A 22,202-nucleotide genomic window follows, 5' to 3' on the forward strand; every position below is an offset into this window, starting at 1 on the left:
ATATACTTAGAGTTTGCATATTCTCCCCGTGGATGCGTGGATGTTTCTCCGGGTCCTTCAGTTCCCCCCCCCCCCCCTACATTTAGAATCAACATGTGTTTGGAGTATTTGGCTGCTATACATTTTGACGTGATAAGCCACTTTGTCGAGGTATCATTTGTGGCCAGGTCGCTTCTGAACAAGAGTGGGCCTAAATTGGTATGTGTTGGACTTAGTTTGGATATGGGCATTGGTGAGGTAGCTTACCAGCAGTTGTATTTACGGCTCAAAAACTATCGCTGGCGTACAGAGTGTTTGGTTTCTGGTGATGCGGCCATCACAAGTGAGTACAGTATTCCGTCGTTGTGCTGTCCGCGATTTTGGCTCTCCGCTAATCGCATCTGGAACTCGCGACTGGATCAAGAGAGCGAGAGACAGAGAGAGACAAAAAGTGATTAGATAAAGTGCTGAGAGAGAATGTGATGCGACAAAGTAATGAGATTAAGTTAATTTATAAATTACTATTTAATACGTTTATAATATTTTGTATTTACTTTGTTTAAAAAAATAGTTATGATAATTTGCATGCATTTAATAGCTTATTTATTTGAGGTAATTCATTAAAAGGTACGATCTCATCGGCCAATATCATTAACTGCAAAATTTGCTATTCACGACCATCTCCGGAACGTATCCCTCGTGAATAACGAGGAAATACTGTACAGTTCTTTCTGGGGGCAAAGGCTCACCATTGAGCATGCAGCCCTTCCCAGCAGTGGTGTCAGCACGCTATAAATACGGTCACGTGATGCAACAGTCCAACTCGCTCCTGCACAGGAGCTCGTCTCATCGGTCATCCTCGCAGCAGCTTTTGTCTCGCCATCGAAACGAAGACGGTCACTGCATCGTGCGCTTTCAGATGCGCTTCTCCGGCCGTCTGGAACACTCTTATTTGCGATAGTTGGAAGCCACTGGAGCTATGCACTGTTAAATGTAGATTGAAAACCCATTTCTTTAGAACTGCTTTTTGTGTTTCATTTTTTGTTCTTCCCCCGCACCTCCGATTAGCACGGTTTGCCTCATGCAGTACGAAAGAAGTTCAACATACACCGCATCTCCGTGCCGGTCGTACTCTTGGGTATTAGTTCACTCCTTTTGCTGCTATTCCATCACGAGTCTCAACCATCGGCGTTCATCCCTTCCATCACTGTGTGCGGCTGTCTCCGCTTACTTTATTTTCTCAAGAGCCCATCCAATGCCTCTTTGAAGAGTTGTTTCCCGTGATCCGTGTGCCCCGTTTCCCGTCTCCCTGTGACTCAGAGCGTGCACCTCCTTCCCTTGCCGTTTTTTTTTCCTTTCAAAGTTTTCAGCTTTAGCTTCATTTGTATTTGCCATGGTTAATGTCTTTTGATTCATGTCACAGCTGGTAATATGCACTGATTGATAAGTCTCTTCTTCAGGCACATTGATGCGCTGCTTTTCATTTGCCACGTTTCTCAAACGCCATCCATCCTGGATTTATTTACATCTCCACGTCATCATTTAGATTTGCGAAAGTGGCCAGTGATATCTGCACCATTCCTCCCCACCAACCGCCACCCTTCCTCTCTTCGCCAACCCACACTGACCATCGTGGTGAATTATGTTCAAACAACTCCCAAGTACCTGAAAAAGGGCCACTGTTATTATTACTAATATGTAATTGGTCTTTCCCAAAGTGGCAATTGAAAGCTAGGTAAGGTGTTGGGAACTAAGCTCATCCACTTGATAATCTTAAATCAATCTTCCATAATTATCCATACAACCTCAATACGACCTTAATCATCGATTGGAAAAATGAAAAGTGACACCAGGCAGACTTTAATTGACCCTTATGGAGATTGAGATTTAGTTTTAATTACATCTGGATTATCGCAGCATGTGACGTTAGCCCCCAATGCTTAATATACAGCGAGTCATGCACATAAGCTCTGCGAAGTTTATCGTAGAAAAGCCAAAGCCATTCCACTGTATAATGGTATAGTTGGCTATTTAAAGACATCCACGAATGACTGTAAATGCTGCAATCTCTATGGAGCATACTAGAAACATCGTTTTTAATGCTTTGTTGGTTTTCAATAAGACGTTGGGATGTCAAGACCTCCATCGCAAGGCCATTTCTAAAGTCTTTTGTAAAATCACAGCGAATGCTGTTGCAGTTTAAACAAAAGACGGTAAAAAAACAACACATCGTGGCATCAATATTTAAAACAAACTGAATCTCGTTAGCTTTCCCATGTTGAATGGGCATCGTTGTAGGAAGCTGGTGTGAGTCGGGTCTCTGTGCGTGCCTGGGGGGTGATACATCAGCGGCCTCCTCGTTACCAAGGTTACCACGAACGCGGTCTCCTTGACAACACGGATTGCCTGTGATGTGGGGCTGATTTGATCAGGCGCCATATCTGCATTTTGCACAAAGTCGGTGGGATTTTATTTATTTGAATGCAATTCCGGCTGCCACGCCTCGTTTGAAAATGTCATTTAAAAAAAATTCTCAGGGATATTGGTAGTAAAAGTAACGCATGCCCACATTCATTGTCTTCACGTTCAGCCCAGCATTTTGTCCATTACTGTTACTGGGTCAGCTGCTCCATTTGTGAAAAGCAGTGGAGAGCATGAGGAGCAGGGACGTGTGGTCAGGGGAGGCAGGGAAGGCAGAGTCTCACCTGTCATACTCCAATGAAAATAGCTGTTACTAAAAGTTACAAAAAAAGAATAATCAAATTAAATAAATATTAAGATTTTCCACTGATCTGTGTTATCAATGTCATTTATGTACGATTCCAATCATTTTTATAGTCAAAATCGCCAAATTTGTCGAGCTCCGCTGCAAATACAGGAAGAAACGAGAGGTGAGGCAGCGACGAGCTCAGCCTCCCCTCTGATTGCGCAAACCCTCAGTAACTAGATGGAGCGCGGGCAATAAGCGCGTGCCTGTTACTATCTCAGTATTTCACCAATATAATGTTTGTAGACCCCTTAATTTCATGTCCTCGCCTTCCATACTACAGGTAACTTATTTCACGTACGTGTATAAATATATTTAGGCTCGCTGGTCTCGTCATGAAACTGCAATGAAAAAGCACCAGGGGAGGCAGCTATCACATCTGCCTCACTGAGGGGGACGTGTCTAACACGCCCCCCTCAGTGAGGACACGCCCCCTCAGCGAGGCCACGCCCCCCTCCGTGAGGCCACGCCCCCCTCAGTGTGTGAATCTGGCTTTGACACGAGCCAGTGCAAGCCACTGGTGAGGAGAGGTACAGCTGCAACGCCGTGACCTATTTCGCTCCTGCACACACGAGGCGGCCTCGTCGCTCCAACTAGCCGGTTGTCACCCAATAATGCCCGTTCCATCCTTCGGCAGCCGTTCCATTACCAGCGTCGTCCATCGTATGTCACCCCCCCCCCCCCATAAAGATGCGTCCTGTTTAACACGTGACACGGCTTTCGTGACCAATATCATCCATAAGAGGATTTATTTTACTAGATCGCGTAATAAATATATAAATGTGTCGTTAAAACCCACCACCACCCGACACAGCCAACTAGTAAGGGTTGTCATGTAAACAGAACATGCCAATTCGTCACTAGTACAGCACACCGGTGTGTTGGAGAGCCTGCTCCAAGCCCAGTTATTTACTTTAACAGTCAATATGACGTCTCTAATTTACATATTTTGCCCGATCCACCCGCTCGCCTTCGTGTCTCAGTGGAATTCCAAGCCCGCTTCTCTCCATGCTTATTTTTGCGCACTTTCTTTCGCATTTCGTTTCATTCTCCTTTGTCAATGTCCCATGTTTATGATCCGTATCGGAATGGTTGAGTTTGTTGTCCTTCCCCCCGCACCTCCGATTTGCACGGTGCGAAAGAAGTTCCCCAAACATACATATGCTGCAGCAAATGGTGTGCAGTGATTGCCAATGTTTATAGAGCGTGGTACGTTGGCAGGTTGCTATCCATGATCAAATTCAGTTTCGCAAAAGCATTACTTCATCCGGTTCCGGTTGTCATCTTTACTTTTCATCGCTTTGAACCCTCTTCACTTACAATCGCTTCAGTCACCCTGTTCACTCCAGTCACACGTGATGAACCTTACGTGCCACAAATTTATATTGACAACGGTGTGATACAAATACAGACTTTTTAGTTTTTCATATAACCAGGTGAGAGTCTTTTGAAATACACTAAAATCAAACATTTTGCACACCTCTATTTACCGAATATACATTTAAAGTACACGAAAGGAAAGGACTTTAAAATAACTTTGGTTGCATAAATTGCATTACTCTTCGTACGGAAGTTGAACACCAACTGTGCCCGTGCCATGTTCATCGTGCAAGAGATGTCCACTGCTCGGTCCCCACGAACCGTGCCAGCCATACTGCAGCTGCCGCTCTGAAGGACATTTCTTCTGCGCATTTTTATTGAGCAAACAGCCATGGAAGCACTCACACAACATGTATGTACTGCATGCAGGGCCGGATTAAAATTTTGTAGGCCCCCGGGGCTACAGGTACTGTGAGTTCCCCAGTAATTTTTTCAAAAGGAAAACAAAGTTAAAGAAAACATATTTTTACAGCGCTCACAACAAATAAAATTCCGCATTCACAAATGAAATTACTTTTCACTTAATCTCTAGATGCCCTCCAGCTGGCAGAGGCCCCTGGGCTGCAGCCCCGAAAGCAAATGCCTTAATCCGGCCCTGGCTGCATGTTGAAGTTATTTCGCACCGTATGTAGGCCAAGCGTGCTAATCAGAAGTGCGGTGGAAGGAAACCCAATGAAACACAAACAGCAGCTCTGAAGACACACGTTTTCAATTCAGATATTAGTTTTCAACATGACACATTTTGTGTTACCTGACATCTTCCGAGATGTGTATAATATGCGTGCGTGGCCAGTGTGGGAGATTAGGCCAAATGCCCTCTCGAGAGTGGCTCTCGAGAGGGGCCATCCATTTAGTAGGTACACAAAAATCTGTCAAAACCGACCCCTCTTCCCCTCCCTGTACGCAGACTATCTAACTCATTTGAAGGCCAATGTAGACAAATTATTATCGAGGCTTCACCCTCCCCCCCTCCGTTTCCTATGCGTACGTACATTGTCAGTAGATCCTCCCCATACGCAAGCGTACACATTGGGGTTACCCCCCCCTCACCCCCTCTATGCGTACGTACTAAATTGATAGCTTCAGAGCTCCCTCTCATGGAGACCCTTCTGCCAGCAGTGGTTGTGAGCAAGCAGTTGCAGGGCTGCACCGACACCTCTACTTTTTAATGTTTTATGATAAGTCAACGGTGCCAAAAGAACATTCAGGGGCACAAATTGTCTCTCCGCTTTCCACCGCCACCTTCTGTGCCCCTCGGTGGCAGATTCACAGCCATCGTGACCCGATGCCGCCCACGGCTATTTGTGAACGTCTGTCCCCGTCACTCATTCCACCTTGCCACAGGTGGAACGGCAGAGTTGGGGCTGCCACCCTCTGAGAATCTGACATACAAAATACTGGGAAATAGCATGGAAAGATATATCTCCCAATACTGGAAAAGGGGAGCACTCCACGCCCATGTCTTGCGTGGTGTATTATAATTATTATTATACGGTTGATGAGAAGACTCTGAATGTCTCTGGGAATACTTACAGATTTCTCAAGACGGCCTCCTCAAAAAGAGCACTCGGGAAAAATAGGACAGGTGGCGCTCCTAGGCAGTGCAATCATCAGCGTCTTTGTGGCGATTATAAGTTAACAGCATCATGAATAATACGACAGTTCGCCTCCGTCCAATAGTTGTCCCGCACGTACAAATACATAGTATTTCGTCTGTGTGGCTGATCGGATGTGGAAATAAACACACGTTTATTGTGTATGTTAAGCGACTGATAATGGGAGAGGAATCGAGGTGTATCGTCCGTGTACAGGAATACCTCGATATACGAAGTAGATGCGTTCTGGGTGCTTTGTATATTTAAACTTCGTACTTTGAATAACCTATAACATTCGTACTATGAGGATGCATTCCCAGCCTTCGTAACTTACTATTTCATATTATAAACACTTCATAACTTTCCCTTCATATTGTAAACAAACATGATTTATTTTGAAAATAACGTTATATTTTATACTGTACATTATTATAACTTATATAAATAAATAAACTGATGTAAATATAATCTAAGTCACGAAGAAACGTAATGTTATTTTTATTTATAAAGTGCCAGAGATCTATTTGCGTATGATTTATTTAAATATATTGGTATTTATTATTTTTCCATTCAATTAATAGTCATTAAGATAATGGTAATAAATCCAAAGTTCGTTCCACTGAAACTTCGTATATCGAATATTCGCATATCAATGTATGACTGTGTTCATGTTGTTGTTAGCCGGCAGATAGATTCCACTCCGTACGGTGCGAAATAAGTTCAACATAACGTGTACACACAAAGAGGGCATGTGGCAGGCTAGCGGCTAGCAGCTGCAGGCAATGGTCCACACACGGCGTGGTTGCACGTGAGGCTGTCCACCACAGCGTTCCACGTGGTGCCAGCCTCGCCCTGGCTGGCACGCAGGGGGCAGCTGTGGCTCTGAACGTGAAGCAAATGTATGGGGGCCCTGCTCCTAAATTGAGCTGGATTCTGGCCCACGCGGCCTCTCTCCCTTTCATAGTCACCGCAGCTGCAGCTGCTGAAAACCTTCGTGGCGGCAAAGTTGTGATACATAATAACTGTCATTACTGCCCGTTCGATGTGAATGTTACACGTGCTGTTGACTCTATACTGCACCGTATAGCCATAAAAATAATGAGTACTGTGTGCAAACACTTGACTGCAAACACTTGCACACAGTACTGCGTTTGCTTGCTCACAGTGCTGCTGAGCCTTTCCGCTAGTGCACGGGGTCGGCAAACTGCGGTTCTGGAGCCGCATGCAGCGCTTGAAGGGGCTGCGTTGTGGCTGCGTCGTGGCTGCCGACACTATCATTATTTTCGATTAACGGTCCACGTCTAAAAGTCCAACTGTGACTTGTAATGCGGCAATTACAAATCATGGTGCCATGTGCAAGTTCTTAAAATAGTGTTGACAAAAAATGAGGTTTGACGCTTCCTCATTAAGAATCCGTCTTGTATTAATTCACGTGCCATTGGCGGCTCTCGAAATATTCCAGGGATGTTTTTATTCAACCGAATTCAAAGAAAATTGCTCCTCTTGCTATTTCGGTTTGCCGACCTCCTGATGGAACGTTAGAGAGTGCCTCTTAAGAGGGTATGTTTTTTTTTGCCTACTCTTCCACACTGGTCAGACGTCTTGGAAGAGGTTCTGTACAATATTCGCTGGCTTTCTTTCTATGGCTGTAGTTGATATCCCCATGGAATAGCAGCCGACACCCACACACACAAGCGGATAGGCACGAGTTCAAACCCCGGTTGGGGGGTCAACTCGGCTCGTTTATGCACGATCAATAAAATGAAAGTAAAGTATCCTATGCAGAGCCGGTGCTCACTTGTAAGTCAGTGGAATTTTCCACCACTAGCAGTACAGTACTAGTAGAGATGACCCCCCCTATACATCACTCATTCGAGCGTGTGGACAGGTGTGTGTGTGTCTGTTGACCTGTGTCTCACCACAGCCACATCAATCACGCGTCGTGATCCTATTGTCGAGCCATCAACGGGTGTGCGCGCTTGCGTACGTTGCAAAAAATTTTTGGAGGGGGTCCGCGGGGGGATTTCCGCCCCCCCCCCCCAAATATGTGCCCGTGTCCAAATTCCACGTAAAACCACAACGTCATAAGCAGCCTCTGCTTTTGAAATAACACGGAAACAGGTAAACTGCTGGCGATGCCGCTTAATATCATCGCCGCTGGGGCATTTCCGCTCAGCCCGTCTCGTTATTGTGGAGCCCCATCAGCAAGTTGATGGGCAGCAGAGCAGTGATTAGTCCCCCGTTGGCGCTGACTGCCGAGGAAGGGCGCGGTGTGCCTCTGCTGGGTACAGATGTCCCTTCTGTGGGCCCTGCGTGGCATCCCCGGGCGACAGATGGCATGCGCCTCGTTAGGATTGGATTACCGATGCCAAGGCGCCACCACAACCACAGGGCCAGCCCACAGACATTCAAAACCTTCCGTCGACGCCGTCTGACTTTAAATTAGCAATGTAACACCTAACCGTTTACCGTTAACAACGCTCGACCTCTTACAAGAAACATGATATGGTGCTGCGTTGCATTTGTCGCGCTTGTGGTGACCCCTAAAATTATGACGGGGAATATTCTGTGGCTTTCATGATCACGTGTGTAATGATTGTGTTTGTTTATGCGGTGTTTAGTGCATGGTGCTTGTGTGTTTGTGGGGAGCAATTGTGCAGCGGTTAGCACACTGCGCTACGAACCCGGCGATGCGACCAACACCAGTGACGATTATCTGAGCCAGTCCTGGGCCTCCCTTAGACCAACTCTGCCTCAAACGAGTACCTGGTGCGGTGTGTAAACATCGCCACTGGGGGAGACAAAGGTGGCCAGGCGGAGGGCGGGAGGCACCCACCCACCTCGTGTACCATTCCGGCCTTCATAGGTGCTCGTGAAACGGCACTTGTCCTAAAAGGCTGTGAAGGATCTTTGTGTATGTGTGTGTGTGTGTTTGTACGTGCGTCTGTAGGTCTTTCGGCGTGGTTCTGTGGGAGCTGCTCACAGGGGAGATCCCGTACAGAGACGTCGACTCTTCGGCCATCATCTGGGGCGTGGGCAGCAACAGCCTGCACCTGCCTGTGCCCACATCCTGCCCCGATGGCTTCAAGATCCTCCTCACACAATGCTGGTAACCAGATGCAGCAGCCTTCACACCGGAAACACCTGATCATCATCTCATTTCTTTTCATGCCATCTTCTCATCTCTTCGGCCATGATCTCTTCACTGCTGGATGAAAGGGTTTCCTTATGCCCAAAGCCATCCCAAGTAGTGTTGTGATGCCACAATGTCTGTCTCGCTGTCATGCGACAGCTATCACTTCCATCTCTGATCGTCGTCCCCTTAGGTGCGTTCCCTCCTTTAGCTGCTCTTCCGTCACCAGTCCTGACCACTGGCCATCATCCCTCCAAGCCACGACGTGCCCTGCCCAAGCTGACTTACCTTCTGAACAGTCAACACGACGTATTTTATTCGTGTTTGGTGTCGAATACATGTTTCGTTCTTTCTGTCCTCCAGTGTAATTCCCAGCATGCATCTCTTCATGCTTCTCTGTGCACTCATCAATGGTAGTTCCGTTTTCTTTGTCAATGCCCACATTTAATGTCCATCTTCCCATACACCACGGAAAATTTTTATTTAAGACATTTAACTATTGACTAACAAAACAATCAAGGGGATTAGAAGTATCCTGATGTATATTACAAGTATCACCAGATAGTGAATAGTTGGTGACATGTTTGCAATTAACACAATTTTCATGGGATTTAGGGTTTGTTTGATCTTATCTTACATAGATGTATATCGCGCCATATTCCAAGGCACTTTCCAACAATCATAAAATTGTACATACGATGATAGTGGTTGAAATAATAAAGAATGGGGTTGTTATTAAAAGTGATAGCGCGGTTATGGTGACAGGAGAACAGATGGGTAGTGGTTATGGAGGATTGGGGTAGGGTTAGGGGTAGTGATAGGGGTTGGGGTAGTGATAAGGGTAGTGATAAGGGTTGGGGTAGTGATAGGGGTTGGGGTAGTGATAGGGGTTGGGGTAGTGATAGGGGTAGTGATAGGGGTTGGGGTAGTGATAGGGGTAGTGATAGGGGTTGGGGTAGTGATAGGGGTTGGGGTAGTGATAGTGATAGGGGTTGGGGTAATGGTAAGGGTAGTGATAGGGGTAGTGATAGGGGTAGTGATAGGGGTAGTGATTGTGGTTGGGGTAGGCCTGGTCTTAGCTAGGGGGCAGGGAGCAGCAGTAGGATAGGCAAGGCAGAAGAGATGGGGGTTGTTTTAATGGTGGAAACGGAAGCAGGTTAGTGAAAATTATTGTTTTATGTGCAGCTACCAGGCAAGTGCATTGTCTGCAGTTAAGTTGATCTCAGAGATCCTCTGGCAATCACAAGGCAAACAATATACAGACGTGAAACTTGCCCCTGGACCTTCTAACGGCAGTAAAAAAAACGGAATTCAACGGCAAGTTCACGACCCTAATCTACCACGTGAGACAACAATTTACATTAAACACTGAATTTTAAATAATAATAAAAACCTGCCTAGGCTTCAAATTCCTGACAAATGTAGTAACTGTGTTCTTGTAAATGTTATTCACTCTCCAATGTCAAGTCGGTCAACTCATCTCTGTAGCTCTCTGGTCAACCATTTTGACCAAGCAACAGGTTTGCATTTGTTTAAATCTTGTCATAATTTTAACAAGTTCATGTTTTTTTATCACGTTCATAAATGTGCTGTAAAGGTTTAGGAGACAAAATGGTCGTTTAATTAATGGAAGATTAAACAAATGTGACTTGTTAGAGCACACAGCTGTTCATTTAAAAAAGTATTAAAAAAGGTAACTTAGCTGAATCTGCATATGCAATATATACTACTTATACATTTTCGGGATACATTTGAGATCAATATTTTCAGATATTGGATTTTGAGGCCCAACGTCAGATTCTATTTCTTATTTTCAGATTTAAATTCAGAACATTTCAATCACTTTCATTGTGTGCATACTTATTCCCGAATCAGTAATTTAAACGTGAAGCATTGCACGTTAATTTTTCTTCATGTAATGTTTCCCATCAATAAAATGTGATTAAATCCAGCCCTACTCCAAAACGGTGCAACCCACATGGGAAATGTACTGAGTGTGGGATACCCATACCTGCCAACCCCTCATCAGTGCCTTACAGACCAATTCATACCTGTTCACCCCGTGCCCTTATAAATCTCAACGTCCATCCTACAAAGCCCCATCGCAGGGAAGAAACACGAACAAATAGACAAATATATATTATTTTTCCCGAATTGAAACGGCTGTATGCCGTATGGACCTGAAAACTCAATTTCCCTCTACAAGAATACGGAGTAAACCGTATGGGTTGACAGCTATGGAAACCATTCCAATTGCTCTGGCCCACAATCAGGATGAATACCACACGTTAACCAATCGTTAGATCGTGATCTACCTTGATGGCCTTCGCCATCAATTCCATTGACTTCAGCAAACTGTAATTCATTATTTTGTTTAACCACAATGTAAAAGCCAGCTCATGGATATTGTCTTTAAACAAAAAAAACTGGATAGTGTGTAGTCAGTATGTATGTTGAACTACTTTCACGCAGTACGTCGCCAGCCGTGCCAATTGGAGGTGCCGGGGAAGGACACTCAAAGCAGTTCTAAAGAAATTATTTTCCAATTTCAATTTAAAAGTGCATAGCTCCAGTGGCTTTCTAAAATCAGCACGTAACTAGTTTTCGATTTAAAGCTTTCGTGACTGCAGGGATTCATCTTCTTGGTTCTTTCGGTAAAGTCACGTAGAAGGGAAATAATAAAATAATAAAAATAAAACATAATAAAATACAATACTCACGACGTTTCGGCCACAACGCAAGCACCCGTCCTCTGGTGAAGACCAGGGCTGTCGGAAAGATAGCGTCGAGAATTGTATTTTATTATGTTTAATTATTTAATTATTTCCCTTCTACGTGACTTTACCGAAAGAACCAAGAACATAACTAGTTTTATTTTATATTTATCTGCAAATATTCAACATCATCGTCCACGTTCAATCCACTGCTGGATGAAGGCCTCCCCAAGCCCCCGTCACCTTTCATGCACTTGCGATGCAACAATCCATCCAGCACCTGCACATGGGCTGATTTCATCACTCCATCTCCTCTGTTAACGTCCCCTTGGATGTGTTACGTTCCCTGGTTGTCGCTCCTTTATTAATCTTACACCACAATTTATCATCCTTTTCAGTGACATGTTCTGCCCAAGACCACTTACTTTTCTTCAGTCTGGATGTTGTCATTTATCTTCATATGTTTTCTGATACCATTGGAAAAAGGTGTCTCCGTGTCTGTGCGTCTCTGTTTCTCTCTCTGTATGCCTCCGTGTCTTTATGTATCTCCGTCTCTCTCTTGTGTGTCATTGTGTCTCCATGTCTGTCTCCGTGTCTCTATGTGCCTCCGTATTTCTGTGTTTCTCTTTGCCTCCGTGTTTATATGTGTATCTATATCTCTCGATGTGTGTCTCTCTGTGACTCTGTGTTTCTTTGTCCCTGTGTCTATTTGTGGCATCTGTGCCGCCTGTGGTCACAGCAGGAGGCCAGCATGCACCATGCTTTGACCGCAGCACTTCCCAATGTCTCTCTCTCTGGCCATTTGTGTTTCATATTCAAATAATCATCACGATTTATCTTAAACGTGACAAAAACGCAGGAAATCAGACGCCATTCCACAATCATGCGTGGCTAATAGGAAGAATAGAGCCACGGATAATAGGAGTTTTCGTGGGTACTCCAGCTCCCACAGATAATAGGAGCCGTGTATAACGGGGTGGCGGATAAGAGGAGTTCTGTACTATTCAAAGGGTGTAGGATAAACCATAACAAACAAATTAGGTTGAAGGAGGCTTTCCTTCAGATTTCTGGTGGGCATATAGTCACAGTGTCTGTGGGCTGATGACGTGAGCGTACATGCTTCCCCCATGTCCGTGTCCTCTGTGGAAACAGGACAGGCAAGCCCAGAAACCGTCCCTCGTTCCGGCAGATCTTGCTGCACCTGGACATTGCGTCAGCTGACCTGCTGTCCACACCACAGGAGACGTACTTTCAGTCCCAGGTGAGTGTGCTCCACACTTGCTACGTTCTCCCACGCGCAGACTTTCACTCGGTGTGCGTGGGTATCCATCGGTTCCCTGGTTTCCTCCCACGGCTAAAACAATACAGAAATGTAACCGGTATTGGCCAACATCCCAATGCTCGAATATTACCTGCAATTTGCTTCATCGGGATCGCACACAAGCAGCAATATCGCCTCCCGACTGGCAAAACTTGGCAGGACGTTCCTTAAAAACGAGTCTTGATACCCGTTAAGGCTTGCCGAGGGTAAATATAAGCTTAAATTATTATTCGTAAAAAAAATGGTTACGTATTATTTTTATCTTGTCACATTTGCCAGCAGAAACCCGACACGATTAACATGAGCTTGTGTGACAATTTCTGCAAATGCAGTACCAGTTGGTAATTGAGTAGGTATATTTTTCCAGATACAGTAATATTAAAGACAATGCTGCCCCCTGTTGTTTACCCTAACCAACAATATTGTCTACCTTGTTGTTTACCTTGTTGTTTATCTTGTTGTTTACCTTCCAAGTACTTTGGGGGATTTTGTGCATGCAAGTACAGTATTACCCCGATATATATCGCCCTTTTTTACGTCGTTTCACAAAAACGTCGTAATTTTTATTAGCATCGCTCACCAATTTCCGTCGCCTCAAGCACTACACTTGCGTCGCTCACAGCATCGTCCATCCTTTCTCGTTAGGGGCCGTCCATAAATGGCGTCACGCACCTGGGGGGGGGGAGGTCAGACATTTGTGACGATGTGCAGTGCCACATTAAATACGCACTACAATAACAATAGTTTAAAACAATTTGAAGCATGTTTTATTTTCAAAATGGAAATGTGTTTTTTGGGGAGGGGGGGGCAGAGCTTTGTGACGTCATATTTGAGGGGGGTCTGACTTTTTGTGACGCCGAGTGACGATGGGGGGGGGGGGGGTAAAAAATCTTCCAAAATCGCGTGACGTCATTTATGGACGCTCCCTTATCCGTCGTCTCTCAGCCTTCGCCTCCACCATCACCTTCTACTCCCATGTCAATCACTTTGATTGACGTCGTTTCGATATTCTTCGTCGCAACTTTCACGAACGCATCCCCGACATAAACGGGGGTGAAACTGTGTGTTGGAAGTGAGGCGTGGTACATCGATGTAATTCTCCTCGAAGGGGCAGGCTCTTTGTAATCAGGGCTCAAACTACTCGCTTGGGATCACTCAGCAGCAACGACGCCCCCTGCTGCGAAAACTGGACACCGCCCTCATGAAATACTTCAGTTTTAAGTGTGTGGCTTTCCTGGCTAAGCAAGTGTAAAGAAAAAAACAACTGGCAGTTGTGCTGATCACAGGCAATTTGGCCAGGAGTGTTGTCGGTTACTTGAACTCGGGCCTGCAACTGAGATGATCGCCACCCAATGCTTGAATGTGGAGACACTGACGGACCTATCCATTCTGACTACTTTTCACGAGTTTTCAGAAACATATTGTGTTTCTAGATATACGTATGTTGAACTTCTTTGGCGCCGTACGTAGCCAACCATGCTAATCAGAGGTTGGCAATATACGACATGTTTTTTTAAACAAACAGAAGTGTTGGTGTATGTTTCTTTAATACTACAGTCATTACAAAACCATGACAAAATAGAGTGCCACATGGTCATGAATACATACAGTCATCCATCGCTAATTATTTAAGTTTGTTTTATTTTATTTCTACCTACGTGACTTTACCAAAAGAACCAAAGAGTACGTACACATGGTAAATCCTGAGAATGTGACTAGCTGGTGATAGCAGCAAGGACAAAATTACGAGCTTTAGTATGTGACCCTACCAGAAATAAACCCATCATTGAAACAACTTGAATATGACACACAATTCCATTTTATTTTGGGTAATTACTACACACACCCTAACAGATGGCACAACGGTGCTTGCCTGCAGTGCAACGCTGAATTAGAAATTAGTTTAATTAAATGTTTCTCAAGAGCGACTTGAATTTTTTTTTTTTTGCTCTAAAGACCTCAGAATCATGACTGCAGTGGTGATGACAATTAAGAAAGTAGCAGCTGGAAAAATACAATCAAGTCTGGAAATGGAATACTGTAATCTTGATGGGAAGCTGAGAACAGGAAGCAGCTAGTTTTAAAAGCACAAGCATCCATGCACTGCGGATTGTATATAAAAAAAACTTGAGCCGAGTGTTTGAATGAGATACATCTCTATAAAAATCCACTGTGTAGCCTGAACAGGCTGTTGGGGCAAGTGCTGTTAGCGAGTACCTACGAAGGCCGGCATGGCACACGAGGGGGTGAGTGGCCAGCACTACGCCCGGCCGCCTTTGTCTCCCTAGTGGGGATGTTTACACACCTCTGCAGGTACTCATTTGAGGCTGAGTTGACCTACGGGAGGCCCAGATAATCGTCATTGGTGTTGGCCATAGAACGGGAATCGAGCTCGGCTTGCCAGGTTCGTAGCGTAGCACGCTACCCGCTACACTACATGTCTATTCATATGAACACAGTGTCATGCAAACTTCAGGGATTACCGGTGGGCACAATCGTTCCTAAATTTCAGCCGACACGGAGGTGCCCAACTTAACAGTAGCGCAATGTTAGCAATGTCGCACGGTTTCCCTGATACCTGAAAGAGAAATTAGCGGTGCCTCTTTAGTCTCGTGATTAACAGGCCCCCTCCAATGTGAGGTGGCTGGGCCACCAAAACAACAAAACGACCTGTTTCAACGGGGGGGAGGGGTGGGGGCTATGCAAGATGCGACTGTGGGGTCTCCCCGACTACCCTCCTTTCTCCCGACTCCCTTTTACTGAGATAGCTACGGATGGTTTTATATCGGTATGCAATAATACGTAGGCTATAACTTTATATGTGTATTATTTTAGTTGCATCGTGTATTTGGTTTAGAGGAAGACAGTCTCACGGTGACAGTTATTATTAAAGGTACAACACTCAGAGTTGTGTTATTGTGCGTCTTATGTTCATGCGGACGTCAGTTAGCAAAAAAAAGTCTAAATCATGGGGCCTTTTTGGCAGTATGAAAGTATGAAAAATAAGAATACGTTTTACCCTTTCTGGCAATAATACATTTGTTAAGATGTTCAAACACCAAATATAAATCTTTTGCAAGGGATCAAGTCTTCAATAACCACACGTACTTGTGGTTAATGCAGACTGATTTAAATCGTGTTCAGTAACAAACACCGGTAGTATTTTTCGGAAATATTTTTTTAAAATTTGTAACAATGTTTTTTTGTCATTTATGTTGAAATTATTGGAATATATTTTCGTTTAATTCGTTTTTCTGAACACATTTCTGTTACTTGTTTATCCGTTGATTCGGGGGCCCTCTTGTGGCCGACTGGGCCCCTATGCGTCGCATAACGCTGACACCCAACCCCCATAGTGATGCCGCTGGATACGGTCTCCTCTGCCCCTGTGAAAGTCGCTCATCCACGATGGCTCGACACACACACCGTAAAGACGCGCGTGAAGCGCCTTGCACTGGCCTTTTATTTCCCGCGCGTGCGCTTGCAGGTGGAGTGGCGCGAGGAGGTGAAGAACCACTTTGAGAAGATCCGGAGCGAGGGGGCGTGCATCCACAGGCTGGACGAAGAGCTCATCAAGAGGAGGCGAGAAGAGCTCAGGTGACCCTCGTTCCACGTTGTTCAACCGACTTGGCGTGCCGAGGGAAGCCGTCGCAGTGCGATGGTTGACGCGCTGGACTTTAAACGATGCAAACTAAACTATTTTTTATTTTACCAGGTAAGGTCCACTGAGCTCTATAGCTAATAGCTCAACGAAGTGGATTATCGCATGGACGTTTACTAGCAGCAATCCAGAGGGTGCCGATTCAGCTTCCTGGCACTTTTTGGTAAATCCCCTCGCCACTGTCCGCCCAGCAGCATGAATTAGGTGCACGACGGTTAGTCGGCGGAGTCGTTCGTATGTGGTGCGGTCAATTCTGGGTTTTCCCTCCTCTTCCAGAATGTCTGGCCAGTGTGAGGAATGAGGCTAAAATAACAAAAAGAGAAGCTCTGTAGAGCTCCCTACAGTGGAGGTCCTTACACCAGCAGTGGCAATTACAGGGCTTCGCCTTTTGAAAAAATTGTACGCAACACTGAGCAGGCATTACTGCACCTTAACCCTTTACTTACTAAACTTCTGGGATCATTAAATGATTGAAATATATTAAGTCATTGATTACATTTGCATATAAAAAAAATCAAGTGTTTGTTCATAGCGGTTGTTGTTATTTTCCCTCCTCAGGCACGCTTTGGACGTGCGTGACCACTACGAACGCAAGCTGGAGCGAGCCAACAACCTCTACATGGAGCTGAGTACCATCATGCTGCAGCTGGAGGTGCGGGAGAAAGATCTTGTCAGGTAGGGAGGGCACTGCTCACGCACACTCGCACATGCTCACTCGCTCACACGCACAGTCGCTCGTATGAACACTTGCATACAAACAAACCGTACGTAGACAACCTCTAGCACGGCTGGCTACGTACGGTGCATAAGAAGTTCAACATACATACGTACACACCACCACACACACACATTGTTATGGACCCAACTACCAGGCAGGCTACATTGAGTTAACGTGTATTGCGTATGTTTTTGCCCTAATTCGCCAGACGAGAGCAGGTCCTGGATAAGAAGTACCCGGGCCTCTACAAGCGCCACGGGGACCGGCCCGCCCTCCGCCCCAACGCTGTGGAGCGCCTCATCAAGAAGAGGTCAACCACCGGCAAGGGGGCCCAGCACACCCGCAGGTAACGGGCGGCACTCCCTCGCTGGCTCCTCTCACAAGGGCGGCGGTGTCAGCGGACTCGAGGTTTTTGGGGGCACGAATAGCCGAGAGAACAGGGCGCCTGTGAGCTGCACCCGTGAAGCTGCGCGTGCGTGACGACATCACGGTGACGTCGCACTCGTAAACATGTGTCCCCCGCACCCTACCTGTGCTCCCCGCACCGCAGCCATAGGTAGGGCTCACCAGTGCATACTGTGGGTCACCTGCTGCCCCACAAAGTCCTCTCATTGGCTTCCTTGTTGTAGCCATAAGCTAAGCCGGTTATTATGCTGCCGTGTTGCTCGCCTGTGGAGGTAACTGTTCAAATGGTTCGAGTCAACACTGGTGTGGGTCAGTCAGCCGAGCACTGAAACTTCACGTGATTTTCCGATATTTAGTTTTTTTTATTTTCTGTCCAAAATTTGGAGAAAAGCAGTCTACACCACCGTATAAATCAGACCTGGACATGTGTCTGTATTAATTTTGTTGAAAAAATTCCAGGTAAATATACCCCTACTAATTTAGTCACCATTTTCATTAACAACCCACGTAGTGTGAATAATTATAATGATGTATTTTTTAATTGGTTCTTTACCCTTCTATCTGGCAACAAAACTGACACCTTTTTACAAGGAGTCATGTTTGCATAGACCGCAATACCTGCAGTCATAATACAAACAAAAGAACATAACTCTGATAATGTGCACTGTCCTTGAAGTTGATTGGTCCACACCCGAGACAGCTTTCCTTAGAGCCTAGTCTCATATGGGTTGGACCAGATGACGCCAAAAGGCGCACAACTCAAGGACAATGCACCATCAGAGTATGAGAGCTCGGGGCAAGCATCTACACTACGGGAACCTCATTTGCCAGTAAAAATATGATAATTGGTTCTTTACCCTTCTATCTGGCAACAAAACTGACACCTTTTTACAAGGAGTCATGTTTGCATAGACCGCAATACCTGCAGTCATAATACAAACAAAAGAACATAACTCTGATAATGTGCACTGTCCTTGAAGTTGATTGGTCCACACCCGAGACAGCTTTCCTTAGAGCCTAGTCTCATATGGGTTGGACCAGATGACGCCAAAAGGCGCACAACTCAAGGACAATGCACCATCAGAGTATGAGAGCTCGGGGCAAGCATCTACACTACGGGAACCTCATTTGCCAGTAAAAATATGATAATTGGTTCTTTACCCTTCTATCTGGCAACAAAACTGACACCTTTTTACAAGGAGTCATGTTTGCATAGACCGCAATACCTGCAGTCATAATACAAACAAAAGAACATAACTCTGATAATGTGCACTGTCCTTGAAGTTGATTGGTCCACACCCGAGACAGCTTTCCTTAGAGCCTAGTCTCATATGGGTTGGACCAGATGACGCCAAAAGGCGCACAACTCAAGGACAATGCACCATCAGAGTATGAGAGCTCGGGGCAAGCATCTACACTACGGGAACCTCATTTGCCAGTAAAAATATGATAATTGGTTCTTTACCCTTCTATCTGGCAACAAAACTGACACCTTTTTACAAGGAGTCATGTTTGCATAGACCGCAATACCTGCAGTCATAATACAAACAAAAGAACATAACTCTGATAATGTGCACTGTCCTTGAAGTTGATTGGTCCACACCCGAGACAGCTTTCCTTAGAGCCTAGTCTCATATGGGTTGGACCAGATGACGCCAAAAGGCGCACAACTCAAGGACAATGCACCATCAGAGTATGAGAGCTCGGGGCAAGCATCTACACTACGGGAACCTCATTTGCCAGTAAAAATAAAAACATGACTCCTTGTAAAAAGGTGTCAGTTTTGTTGCCAGATAGAAGGGTAAAGAACCAATTATCATATTTTTACTGGCAAATGAGGTTCCCGTAGTGTAGATGCTTGCCCCGAGCTCTCATACTCTGATGGTGCATTGTCCTTGAGTTGTGCGCCTTTTGGCGTCATCTGGTCCAACCCATATGAGACTAGGCTCTAAGGAAAGCTGTCTCGGGTGTGGACCAATCAACTTCAAGGACAGTGCACATTATCAGAGTTATGTTCTTTTGTTTGTATTATGACTGCAGGTATTGCGGTCTATGCAAACATGACTCCTTGTAAAAAGGTGTCAGTTTTGTTGCCAGATAGAAGGGTAAAGAACCAATTATCATATTTTTACTGGCAAATGAGGTTCCCGTAGTGTAGATGCTTGCCCCGAGCTCTCATACTCTGATGGTGCATTGTCCTTGAGTTGTGCGCCTTTTGGCGTCATCTGGTCCAACCCATATGAGACTAGGCTCTAAGGAAAGCTGTCTCGGGTGTGGACCAATCAACTTCAAGGACAGTGCACATTATCAGAGTTATGTTCTTTTGTTTGTATTATGACTGCAGGTATTGCGGTCTATGCAAACATGACTCCTTGTAAAAAGGTGTCAGTTTTGTTGCCAGATAGAAGGGTAAAGAACCAATTATCATATTTTTACTGGCAAATGAGGTTCCCGTAGTGTAGATGCTTGCCCCGAGCTCTCATACTCTGATGGTGCATTGTCCTTGAGTTGTGCGCCTTTTGGCGTCATCTGGTCCAACCCATATGAGACTAGGCTCTAAGGAAAGCTGTCTCGGGTGTGGACCAATCAACTTCAAGGACAGTGCACATTATCAGAGTTATGTTCTTTTGTTTGTATTATGACTGCAGGTATTGCGGTCTATGCAAACATGACTCCTTGTAAAAAGGTGTCAGTTTTGTTGCCAGATAGAAGGGTAAAGAACCAATTATCATATTTTTACTGGCAAATGAGGTTCCCGTAGTGTAGATGCTTGCCCCGAGCTCTCATACTCTGATGGTGCATTGTCCTTGAGTTGTGCGCCTTTTGGCGTCATCTGGTCCAACCCATATGAGACTAGGCTCTAAGGAAAGCTGTCTCGGGTGTGGACCAATCAACTTCAAGGACAGTGCACATTATCAGAGTTATGTTCTTTTGTTTGTATTATGACTGCAGGTATTGCGGTCTATGCAAACATGACTCCTTGTAAAAAGGTGTCAGTTTTGTTGCCAGATAGAAGGGTAAAGAACCAATTATCATATTTTTACTGGCAAATGAGGTTCCCGTAGTGTAGATGCTTGCCCCGAGCTCTCATACTCTGATGGTGCATTGTCCTTGAGTTGTGCGCCTTTTGGCGTCATCTGGTCCAACCCATATGAGACTAGGCTCTAAGGAAAGCTGTCTCGGGTGTGGACCAATCAACTTCAAGGACAGTGCACATTATCAGAGTTATGTTCTTTTGTTTGTATTATGACTGCAGGTATTGCGGTCTATGCAAACATGACTCCTTGTAAAAAGGTGTCAGTTTTGTTGCCAGATAGAAGGGTAAAGAACCAATTATCATATTTTTACTGGCAAATGAGGTTCCCGTAATGTATTTTTTAATTGCTGCATGGAACAGAATACATGCTAAAATGAAACACATGTAAGCATCATGCCATCATATGAGAAACCCACAACATGAATATTGTCGTTAAATACTACTTTATTACTTTAATCTTGTTTGGCTGATGTCTGGATCAGCCTCATATGTAGTGATCATAATGAACATAATGTCATGCAACTCAAACACACACCTTGGCATGCATTACACACCTTGGCGTACATTAACACTGAGAGACATTTATCTTGCCCAATGAAATTGAAAAATTTCACGCCATTGTTTTGCCACTTTTTTCACCGCCCCAGGCCAGATCTGCTGCGAGCCGAGGTGATCTCCCGCAGTCTGGACTCGGTGCCCGTCCACCTGCCCTCCAGCCGCGGCAAGTCCCAGCTGCGGGGAAAACCTCGGCCCAAGCGCCCCTACGGTCGCAGCTGGCACGCCGACTTTGCCAGCAGCCCGAAGACGAGTCCCATCCGCGAAGACGATTACGACGACGACGATGACGACGACGACGATGACGACGACGATCGTAATGCGGACAGCCGCATTGCTCCTTGTTCCGGGGAAGACACCTCCGACACGCGCCGTGCCGCGCTGCGTTACTTCGGCTCGGGCGCGGCGCTCCGGAGCCCCGCGTCGCTGAGGCTGCCCGGACGGCTGGTTGGCTCCAGCCCCGACCTCATCTGCTCCGTGTTGGAGTCGGAGGCGCGGAGAGACGCGGCCGCGGGCAATGGCACCGTGGGACGGGCGGCAGCGGGCTCCTGTCATTCCTGCGAGTCGCTCAAGAAGAGCAGGAGCCTGGAGGGGCGCCTGGACGGATACTGCGATGGGAACGAGACGGCGAATGTTGCGGCGCCTTCGCCTGAGCGTGCCGCCATCGCCGCCGCCGCCACCACCTCTGCTGCTGCTGCATCGCAGGAAGCGGTAGACTTGAGCCCCGTGATCATCGCTAAGAGGGGCCAGAGTCCACGGAGTCCGCGGAGGCTCCCGGCTGACCGGCACAGCCCGCTCGTGCTCGCTCGCAAGTCCTGCACCAGTGGCCGGAAAGAGCGCAGATTGGTACGGCGGACACCTCCTACTGACAGACCACGTGGTTGCGTCTTGATGCAGTCCAGTAGCATACATGTGGCTGAGTAGGTAGCGTATTGGT

The 22,202-nt window shown here is 45.9% G+C and overlaps 1 protein-coding gene across 1 annotated transcript in view; it reads left to right on the top strand.

Annotated features, from left to right (window-relative positions):
- The window catches only part of LOC144724198 (mitogen-activated protein kinase kinase kinase 13-like), a 54,183-nt gene that overhangs the window by 22,742 nt on the left and 9,239 nt on the right, over positions 1–22,202 (top strand). The window contains exons 5-10 of the mRNA XM_078603116.1: positions 8,672–8,830; positions 12,721–12,829; positions 16,377–16,486; positions 17,109–17,225; positions 17,477–17,614; positions 21,172–22,111. Of these exons, the coding sequence (XP_078459242.1) occupies positions 8,672–8,830; positions 12,721–12,829; positions 16,377–16,486; positions 17,109–17,225; positions 17,477–17,614; positions 21,172–22,111 (1,573 nt within the window). The remainder of the gene's footprint in view (positions 1–8,671; positions 8,831–12,720; positions 12,830–16,376; positions 16,487–17,108; positions 17,226–17,476; positions 17,615–21,171; positions 22,112–22,202) is intronic.

The sequence above is a fragment of the Lampetra planeri genome, chromosome 2 (assembly GCF_965212315.1).
Source record: "Lampetra planeri chromosome 2, kcLamPlan1.2.h2, whole genome shotgun sequence".
In the NCBI taxonomy this organism is placed as follows: Eukaryota; Metazoa; Chordata; class Hyperoartia; order Petromyzontiformes; family Petromyzontidae; genus Lampetra; species Lampetra planeri.